Below are 11,415 nucleotides of genomic sequence, written 5' to 3'. Positions count from 1 at the left end.
TTAAAAAAAAAAAAAAAAAAAAAAAAAAACATTAAAAAGAAAGACAAGAGAAAAGGAAAAAGAACAATTAGTTTTTGAAAAGGTGAGAAAAATTCATTTTTATAACAGAAAACAAAACAAGTAATAATTTGGTATACATTTGGTTAGTTGAGAAAAGTTAACTTTAGTCACAATATATGTGCCTTTATAAAATATAATCATAAAAATATCACATAAATACTTAAATCCTCCATCAGTTACATATAATACTTTTAATTCTTATATTTATTTTTGCAATAATAGTAAATATAACAACTTGAAAACAAAATTTAGAAATACAAATTGTTAACTTAGCACACACGTTGCTCCCACATCACACTCCCTACACATCACTCCTTTTCTTGCCCACCCTGTACCGCAGTATGTGCACCTCTGTTTCCCACACAACTTCTACTTTGCTACCAATTCAACTTTCAGTAATCATAGACAACAGTAACTCAATATTACACAGAACTTGCAAAGAGAAAAACAAAAACTATTATTACTCTCCTTTAAACAAGGCTTGAGAATTTATTTCCTCATTCATCTTCTTATGTACTGGGTTTACTTCCTGTTTCCCTTAATTATCCTGATCTCATCCTCAAAATGTAACTCTGTTCTCATACCTATTATCTCTACATGAAAATCCAGTGCTGTGACTTTCCAGCTGGTTTTCTGTTGATAACAAATGTAACTGGGGAAACAGAGATGCACACACTGAGATAAAGGGGAAGGGAAGGATGTTACTGAGAGGAAAATGAATGTTGAAAGATGGCAGAGCAAGAAATAAAACGAGAAGCACATGGTAAGCAAATGTATCCAGCGGACAGGATTTTAGAATCTGTTTAGTAAGTTTGCTTCCTATTTCCTGACATTTCAGCACCCAAAGGAAGTTAGTAGGGTATGGAGATTTATTTCTCAGGCACAGCCAAGTTGGCAATACCGGGCAGAATCTCAGTCATGTGTACAGGCTTTATGTGAGGTTTACTACGTGGGGACTGAGGGGAGGTATTTGGCACTCTCTAGTGCTGCAACACACTCATGGTTTTGAAAGGTCTAAGAGAGGAAAATAATCATCTCTTCATCTTTATCCCTCAACTTCAGAAAGTCCCTAAAATTTGGTGTTTTGTCTCCACCTGCCAGAAGGCATAAGGCTTAAAGATGAAGCAAACTAGTAGCTGCTGTGCAAAATAAAACAGAAGTAGGGCCAGTGTATAAGCAACAGCTGTTTGTGACAAGGGATGTGCAAAGACAGTTCTTGAACTGGCTACTGAATACACATTCTGGTATTAGTTGAGAAATAACAAAAACAAAGTTAATTTTCAAACAACCAAACAGAAATGTTTTAACTCATTAAAGTTTCTCAAAATATGATAAGACACATTAACACATTTACTGCACTACAGTAACTACTCTTGCAAATTCCTTGCAAGCACTCAAATACTACTCAGTAAGGTCTATTAAAATTTAAACCTACTTATTCCAGTTCCTACTGGACCCATGTTAGAAGCTCCTATTCTTCCTGCAAACCCTCCAATCATTGCACTGCCTAAACAAGGATGGAAAGATAACATACTAATTAATTTAAATAATGACACTTCAAAATGCCCAAGGTACTATACTCACAAATAACTAAACATTTATGAAATTTTTTGGAAATAAGAGTTAAAATATTTAAAATACTACAAAAGACAGCCATGAAAATAAAATCCTAAAGTATTTTCTTCTAGTAACAAACTATGTACATAACTTTTAAAAAATTTTTCACCAAAAAGATCAGCTTTTAAGAATATGACCTGCAAAAGGAAAAAAGTATGCAACCAGCCCTACCAAGTCTACCAAAGGAATCGCCAAAGCCTCGATTTATTCCAATATCACCACGTCCGAAATCTCGCTCCATGCTACTAGTCATTGCACCACGGTATAGCTCTGAAAAGATGTGCAACAAATTAACCCTTCTTCAAGTACATCAATGCATGGAAAACCATTCAGGAATACGTCTAAGCTAAACTGAAGAAAAAAAAGCAAAAGTTATCAATACAAAACAGTCTGTAGCATACCAACTTACCTCATACACTCACTACACAACCCACCCCCCTCCCTGCAAGTGTCCTCTAGTGCCAAACTGCCTTTTGAAGACCCTGCAGCATCTATTCCTACATGTGTGTGAAGGTACATATCTCAGTAAAAGGGAAAGTAAAGATAAGAGAAACTCCCTGAGTACATTCACTTACCTCCCATTCGGCCAACTCCACCAAATCCTGCCATGCTATTCATTGCTTCCAGACCACCAAACCCAACTCCTATGAAATAGAGTAATTTTGAGACTTGAGTGTAGCTCTGTAGATAAACAGTACATTCTAGAAATGTTAAGTCACCAGTAAGTGCTTCCTCCATTCCACCTTTTGCAGGTACTTAACACATCACCTTCCTTTAAGGGTATATTACGCTCAATTTTGGTCAACAGCATTTAGAACATGAGCCAACAATAAACTATGACTTTTTTCTAGATTTCTCAACAGTTTCTAGATGAGTACATGCAAAAACAAATACTTATACATACCTCCTCCAATTCTATTCATTCCTCCAAAACCCGGACCATCCATTCCCATACCTCAAATAAAATACACAGTATGTACTTTCAGTAAATCTTACTTTGTGACTAACTAATGACATTATAGCAAAATAAATACCATTGGTTTAGTCACAATGGAACACTAGAGAAGCAGGTGCAGGTTATAGGATGGTTTATAGAGCTACGTCATAGTGGCTGACTAGTCACCAGTCTTCAAAACAGGCCTCTGAACATCAGACAAGAAAAAAAAGAGTTTACTGGTCACACACAACACCCAGTTGAAGAGCATCTAGAACCAGTATGCACTCTTTCAGATACGGTGATGTCACAATAGCAGATTTAGCAATAGAATACAAAGCAAAGTCTGTAAACACAGCAGTTAACAGGCTGGTCAGATTAATAACAAATAGCCTAAGTTTAGAAGGGAAAAGTACGATACCATAAAATAAACAAGAAAACAGGAGAATGATTTCCATCACTACCTTATAATTTATAAAATATGTATCAACTCAACAAAAAGGAGACTATGGCAAGTTTATCTGTCCCTAAAATGCAATGCAATTCTCAAAGGATGGTCTGGGAACCTTTGAAAGGCCAAGAGATCAAATTAAACTCCATCACTAAATACTGCTGGGTTATAGGGCTGCTTCCTCTCATCCTCTCACAACTACAATGTGGAACTTTCCATAAACTACAAGCTGCATGCTATCACAGCAAACAGATGCAGACACAGCAAGCAGTACAGTTATCTACATTAACCCAAACACTATAGAGAAGCCAAAAACAGAATCACTCTTCCTTTTTTATTAGAAATACTTTATTTTCTTAAAAATAGTACTTATGTTAATTACATGTTTCATATTATATGCTTTAAATATAATTTTTAAGGTTAAGATTGGCATCAGGGTTAATTATGACTTTTAAATAAGTCAATTTTTACAATTTTAAGTTTTTTTAAAATACAGTAAATATTAAGAAACATAACATTAGCAAAATCATGTTACAGTTTTCAAACCTGAAAGAATAAAGTTTGCTGAACTTAAAAGTTGGAAAACCAATCTCTAAGGATAATTGGGTCCAAGGAGCAGGCAAATAGCTACTTCAAAGCTCCCTTCCAAATGTAGTAAATTCAAACAGCCTGTGCTATGGCACAATGCTACCCATCCCACAAACCCTGTATTCCACAATGTGCAGAGTAGTACGCTAAGAATTCATCTACCTTAAAGCACCTCAATATGCCTGGCGCTCCAGGGCTAGCTTTCCCACGCCTGGCCCCAGAGGCAGTCCCCACCTACATCTGCCCTCTTCGTGTCAGCTGCTATCAAGGTTTCTTCATTTCCTTTTTCAAACTCAACTGACATCCTCCACATCTCTAAAACAGATTTCTCTAGAAAAATGGAACTAATACATATAAGCTTTAGTAAATAGCAAATAAATCAGAAATGTTTTAGGAAAAAACTTACCACTTGGACCCAAATTTCCCATGACACCACTTATGTTCAACTGGCTGGCACTAATAGGTTGTCCACCTGGACCAAGTCCCATTCCAATGCCTCCAAGACCGCCTAAATCACAAACACCAACATTACTGAGACTCATACAAAACTGTTACTAACCTTTACCCTAAAAGGTTACATACAAATAGCAGGGGTTCTTGTGTTCATTTACAAAACACCATATAAAAAGACTGTAACATCATTTATACATGAACAGAATTTTATGAAGCAAGGATAGCTTATGTTCCACTTTAAGGTATTGAGAGAGGCCTAACAAACTCGCAAGAGCTGGGCTGAGGAAATGGCTCTGTAAGTAAAGGGCTTGCCTTGCAAACACGAAAACCTGACTTAAATACCCAGAATGCACACATTTTTAAAGCCAGGAATGGTATTAGACATGTGCTTTCGGTGCTAGTAAGATAACAGATTGCTAGGACTCGCTGGCCAGCTAGTCTAGCTTACTTGGCAAGTTCTAGGTAGAGACATAGTAGACATTGCTTAAAGAAAAAATACCGAAGGCTGTTTTCTGGCCTTACTTCCACACTTGTTCATTTCTAACCCCTGAAACACACACACACACACATGCACCCCAGGAAAATGTGAAATACACTGTTTCGTGCCCCACTGTTGTGCTCTTCTTCAGGACGATGGGGCCATCAGCACCCTAAGGTCAGAGCAATTGTGATTTCTGCAGAGGCTTCAAAATTACTAATACTCTTTTGTGTAAGGAAGAGACCTCACAAAACGGCACTTATACCCCACAAAAGTTACCCACTGGCTTGGGAAATGGAAGGGAGGATAACACACATGACAATTTCTTGCTGGCAAGTTCCTCTTCCTTCTGTGCTTCTATAAATAACCACAATTAAATTCACCAATTCACCAAATAAGACTTGGGTGAAGTCTTTGGGTAAATTTGTCTATTGCTGGTACCCTCTCTGGGGTGAAGAGAGATTTGTCAGGCATTTCACACCAGAAAATGAGCATCTCGCCCAGATTTTAGAACCAATAAGACATTATTACTTTCAAAATAGTACAAATGAAAAAGTTGGCAATGACTGAAGACCTAAGACTGAGCAGTGCAGTGGAGACAGCCTCTAGTCAGCACTCTCAAAGGCAGAGACACAAGACAACTGTGAGTTCAGGGCTGGCCAAAGATACATTAACAAGACCCGTCTCAAACAACCAACACTAAATCCACTTTTAAAATTCCTAATAATGAGGGTCTAGAGAGCAGGCTCAGTGATTAAGAGAACTTGTTACTCTTGTAGAGGACCTGGGTTCAGTTCTTAGCACCCACATAGCAGATCACAAGCACATATAACTCCAGTTCGAGGGTCAGATGCCCTCTTCTGGCCTCCACAGATAAGTACACAGCTGATGGAAAAAAAATGCCCATATACATAAAACATCTTTTTAGAAACCCATAACATTGAAAAAAAGAATTTATTGCCTAGCTTTATCATGAATTTATTTATACTTACAAAATAAATGTTCTCATATCTATGAAGCAAATATAAGAAATTCTTGAGACCTTCAGTTGCCTGAACACTGCCATTTACCTATGTGATTAAATTTAGATTTTATGTCTTATATTTAAATTCAGGTTTTTTGTTTTGTACTGATACTCTTTAAGTAAATAAAGATACTGAAAACCAACTTTAGAAAACCAGAGCTATAACTACTACTGGGCATATATCCAAAGAACTTCAAATCCTTGCACATCCATGTTTATTACTGCTCTATTCACCACGGAAAGAAAGAAAATAAACATAGAAAAAGGAACTGGCCTAAATATCCACCAAAAGAAAGATAATAAAAACATGCTAATATACACAATGGAGATTTATTTGGCTGTAAAGAAAAATGAAATCTAGAGAAAACAAAAAACCTGGTGACCCTGTAGAGTCTAATATTAAATGTGGTGAGCCAACTCAGAACAACAAGCCCTTCATGTTTCTCCCTCATCAGCAGACCCCAGCCCATACTGTGAACATGATCAAAGTAGACAGGGTAAGCGGGGTCAAGTCAAAACTGCAGAATATCAAATATTTATTATATAGTGAATAATAACTATTATTAAATACTTAATAATGTTATCATTAAATAATTTCCTATTATTAAAAGGTAATATTAGGTGACAAAGGGGGACAGAGTATAGACAAAAGGACACATCAGCTAAGAAAGAGGTTATAAAGCTATTTCCTATTTTTCAAGATGTGTACGTGGATTCAACTTTCTGTGCACTGAGGCAGCAATAACCATTCATGCATTCCCAGAGTCCAGCATGTGTTCTTCCCTTGAGACAATGATTATGGAAGTTGGGATTTTTGTAATGCCGCTGGTCACTAACGCAAAAGGAAGCAGACATGACTAGTCACTAAGTCTATCAGCTACACTGCATTGACCCACTTAGAAAAAAAAAAAAGGCTAAATTTTTTTTTAAGGGATAGAGATCTGTAACCAGAATGAAAACTTTCTTCTCCTTCTGCTTAAAACTCTGTTAATAGTGCTGTCCAAGGTAAAAACGGTACCACTATAGACAAAGTATGGAGATTTTTGTTGAAATGAAAAGCATGGCACATACACACAATGAAGTTTTACTCATCCACAAAGAATGAAATTATTTTCAGGATAACAGAACTGGACATTAGAATGTTAAAGGAAATAACTAGACTCGAATAAATACACTTTTCTTTCATGAAGATGTTAAACATAAACGTGATATGAAGTAGAAGAGGGCTATAAAGGAGGAGAAGGAAGACTAAAAGAAGTAATGGGAGTGAAAGATAAAACACTGCAGTCTCTTCTCATATGTCTAATACAAATTTAATTCTCCATACACACAACATACACAGGTGTGGCACAAAAGGAGACAAACTATCTGGGGAGAAAGGGTCCAGTGAGAGGACAAGGAGGAGTGAGAGACGACAAAGGGAGACAAGAGATATATGAAAATGACTTAATAAAACCCACTTTGAACCCTGGCTATGAATGATGCAGGGAGGGAGGGAGAGTCAAGTTGATTGACAGCAGCTTAAAGATAGCAAAACTAAATTCTTGATGGCTATTTAATTAACCTGAGTATCTTTTTCAAATTCTCACTAATGTAGCAATTAGGGCTTGAGGATGAGAAAGATACAGATACATATTTTAAACTGCACAGGTCAATATGAAGTAAATGTGTTCCTACGCCTAACAGCACAGTCAGGCTCGCACCATTTTGTCGCTTCGACGGCTCAGTAATTACATTAATCTCAAAGAGTTATAAAAAAGCAAAGAAAAAAATCTTAATATGAGAGTTATGCGAAATGAGAAACTTCCCACTTGCAAATTTGTAATAAAATTTGAGTGAAACAGATGAAGGAAGGAAGGAAGAAAAAAACAGAACAAAGAGTTTAAAAATCATCTTAAGAAACCTATTTAAAGTTCATCACCTCGCTAGGCGGAGGTGGCACACGCCTTTAATCCCAGCACTCGGGGAGTTCGAGGCCAGCCTGGTCTACAAGAGCTATTTCCAGGACAGGCTCCAAAGCTTCAGAGAAACCCTGACTCGAAAAACCAAGAAAAGTTCATCACCTCATATCTCAAGAGAAAAGAAAATACAAATTACTTAAAAATGTAAAGTACACATAATAGGACAGATTTTTTCACTTATTGTTTGAGAATTTCATAAACATGTTTTGATCAAATCACTACCCCACTCGCCTTTCAACTCCCCCATAACTTTTCCCTCCCAACATCACATCTTTTGTTGTTGTTTAACCCCACTGTTTACTTCGTATGTATGGGCATGGGTGTAAGGACATCCACTGGAGACTGGGAATTCTCTCAGGGGCTGCATTCCTGAAGGAAACCAATTTTCTCTTCCTCAGCAACCATTAGTTACTCAGCTGGGGTGGGGTGCATGTGTTCCTTCAGCAATCACCAGGCTGAGATCAGGGCAGGGCTTGAGCACTACAATTTACTGCTGATGGAGGTATAGTGACGCTGACCAGGTAACTGGGAGGGAAGAAGGTTGCCTCACAAAGGGAGAAAGGGCAGTGTTCAACGACACGCGGTTGGTCATTTTTTCCAGAATTTATCTTTTAAATCTTCAACCATTGTAAAATCTCAATAAACAGCAAGTCACAGTCACACTGCAGTGAAGCTGTCTATCAGAGATGACAACTTTAAAATAACTCCATGAACAACAGACCAGTAAAAGGGGGGAGGGGCAATTTAACAAGGAGTTTATCTGAACTATGAATTCTCAACAATGGAAACCAGAATAAACTATTTTCAAAGTGCTAAGACACAGAAACTTGACTTTAAACCCTCTAACAAGTCAAACTATTTGAGAAACATTTACAGAGCAGTCAACACTGGGAGACTTTACCTATAGTAACTCCTCACTGAAAAAATAAAAAGCTTAATAGATGCTCCAAAAGAAAGTGAGCAATACCAGGCCTAAGGGTAGAGAAATGATAACAGAAAAAATAAAAATAACATCTACTTTATGAGATCTGAAAAAGTAACAGAATGAAAACCCTGAATGATAATAGCATGCAGTCATTAGAATTAAAGAGGGCATGAACGCTAACTTCAAGATTTATACATGCATAACAAAAGCAGAGAAAGACAAGTATTTATTAAGAACCAAAAGTGAAACACAAAATAAGAAAACGCAAATTCAACAAAATGACCAATGTGAGGAAACTGAATCCAACATCACATAAAGACTCAAGCGATTTTTTTAAAAATATAATTATACCTATAACATTTACATACATAGCCAGGCAGTGATGGCGCACGCCTTTAATCCCAGCACTCGGGAGGCAGAGGCAGGCGGATCTCTGTGAGTTCGAGACCAGCCTGGTCTACAAGAGCTAGTTCCAGGACAGGCTCCAAAACCAGAGAAACCCTGTCTCGAAAAAACAAAAAAACAACAACAACAAAAAAAAAACATTTTCATACATATACATCAAAAACAGTAATATAAAATAAAATGAAGAAACAACACACAACTATTATACTGAATATTATACAAGGACAAAATAATTACAAAATTACCTCATAATAAATTGTTTTATTCACCAAGAATTTTTCATTATTTATCAATTCCAATCTCTATTCATCAATTCTAATCTTGGATGCACTTGATAATTGAGCTTCAAAATATTTTCAACAAGAAAAAAAATGGTACATCTATCAATGTACTAAGAAATTTACCATTAAACACTTCTCAGTAATTGATAACCCAAAAAGATAAAATTATGAGAAAGGACAGAAAACAATTTAAGTGATTAACAAGCCTGATTTAGTAAACATAGAAGACATAAAAAGGGGCCTATGGTATACCACCTACAGTAAAATTTAATTGTTTCACAGAATCGCAATTATATGGACTATGTTATGTTACCGTATTGAACCTAAGTTAGAAACTAGTACAAAATAAAGAACTCATGCATTTGGAAATTCAAATTTTATATTTTAAAATATACAAGATGCAAGAATATTGTAGTAGTAATTTTTAAACACTAAACTACAATAAAAATTAATCCATAGCAGGACCTATGTACAGTAGTTAAATTTATAATCCTAATTGCTTATGTTAGAAAAGAGAGAATGAAAATTAGTGAAATAAGTAATCAACTTAGAGTCAGGGCAAAAATTAGACTAAACCTAAAAAAGAGGAAGGGAAGAAATAATAAAGAAATTAAATATACTGGAAACAAAGCTCATTCTTCACAAACACTAATGAACTGGCAATTTCTAATGATAATGAGCCAGTAAATGGAAAAACAATATTGAGCAGGAGAGACAGCTCAGCCATAAAGAGCACGTAGTGCTTTTACAGAAGACCCAAGTTTGGGTCCCAGCATCCACACTGTACCACTCACAACCACCTGCACCTCCAGCACCAGGGGATCCAACATCCTCTTCTGGCCTCTGCAAGCACTGAAATAATATGCACAAACCTACGTACTGATATATACACATAATTAAAATAACATCTTCATCAAGAGCAAAGAGAACTATGAATGGAGAGAAAATTTAAGATAGTGCTATACTAATAAAGTTTAACACCAAGTATCAGTGGGTAATCCTGACACCCTAAATTCAATCTCTGAAACCCATAAACTAGAAGAGACCTGATTACCAAGGGCTGTCCTCTGACTTCCCCACATGTGCCACAGCAAGCACATACACAAGATCCATGTTTAAAACAGTAAGCACTTTAATGTTGAAGACAGACAAAAGTGGGAGAAACCCTTAGAGAAATAGAAGATATCAAGCAGCAATAAAAAATATTAACAGTAAATAAGTCGCCCCCAAACATATGTAAAGGCCAGTTTTACACAATTTTTAGCAAATATTAAAAAATAGGTAATTCTTAAAGAAAAAGAATATTTTAATTTAGTATTATTTCTAATACTTTAAAATGTAAATCAATCTGAAAAGCAGAAAAATGTATAAAAGCAGTATCATACATTAAAATGAAGATATCAGCTTTATTAATAAAACAGAATCAAGAACAAAACACAAAACAGTGAACCGTGAAATAACATATGATGTTACATTAAATCTTTAAGTCAGGGAAGCTATTTTTATGTTTATTGATGTACAAATATGCACTCACATTACTAAAATTTATATAATAAACATATTCATGAGTTGTCCTCTCATTAAGAGGAAGACATTGAGAAGTGGATGCAGAGTTGGGGCATTTCAAGTTTATTGATAAAATTTTACTTAATTAGAAAAATCTAGTAAATGTATGACATACAAAAGTTACAAAAATAATTTTACTTCTGTCTGCATTTTTAAAATATTTTGTTAAAAGCTTTAATAACAGTAATAATAGTAATAATAATAATAATAATAATAAAAGAACATGAAGAGAAACAGCAATGTCCAGTAATGTTGCAAGAGCAATAGCGACTACAGAGCGCTTACACTGCTGTTTTATAATGCTTTAGAATATAGCAATCAGTAGGCATGTCTTGAGAATCTGTAGATCTAAATCTACTCCAGGATTTGTTTTCACTACTGGGATAGAACTCGGGACCCCATGCATGCTAATCAAGTGCCCTACCATTGACGTATACCAGCACTATCCCGACAGACACTTTGAAGTGCTAGTTCTACACTGAGTCCAGCTCCAGGTCACACTAAGTTGTTCAGGCTGGCTTGGAACTCACTCTACAGATGAGGCAGACTTTAGATTCTCCTGCCATAGCCTCTTAAGGATCATAGGCCTGTGCTGCAAGGTATGGCTAAGGACATCTAAATAAAATATGAAAAATAAGTTTTATATAAAAAAGTGTAATTCACTGTTGTGCT

The 11,415-nt window shown here is 35.9% G+C and overlaps 1 protein-coding gene across 1 annotated transcript in view; it reads right to left on the bottom strand.

Moving 5' to 3' along the window:
* Positions 1–11,415, bottom strand: part of Myef2 (myelin expression factor 2) — a 37,390-nt gene that overhangs the window by 7,604 nt on the left and 18,371 nt on the right. The window contains exons 10-15 of the mRNA XM_050132607.1: positions 4,057–4,158; positions 2,582–2,632; positions 2,253–2,321; positions 1,849–1,947; positions 1,492–1,567; positions 658–712 (exon numbers count right to left, since the gene is read on the bottom strand). Of these exons, the coding sequence (XP_049988564.1) occupies positions 658–712; positions 1,492–1,567; positions 1,849–1,947; positions 2,253–2,321; positions 2,582–2,632; positions 4,057–4,158 (452 nt within the window). The remainder of the gene's footprint in view (positions 1–657; positions 713–1,491; positions 1,568–1,848; positions 1,948–2,252; positions 2,322–2,581; positions 2,633–4,056; positions 4,159–11,415) is intronic.

This window comes from Alexandromys fortis, unplaced genomic scaffold (genome assembly GCF_014885135.2).
Source record: "Alexandromys fortis isolate MF-2015 unplaced genomic scaffold, M_Fortis_MF-2015_v1.1 scaffold_6, whole genome shotgun sequence".
Taxonomy (NCBI): domain Eukaryota; kingdom Metazoa; phylum Chordata; class Mammalia; order Rodentia; family Cricetidae; genus Alexandromys; species Alexandromys fortis.
Note: the sequence above shows the minus strand (reverse complement) of the source record. Positions and strands in the feature narration are given on the sequence as shown.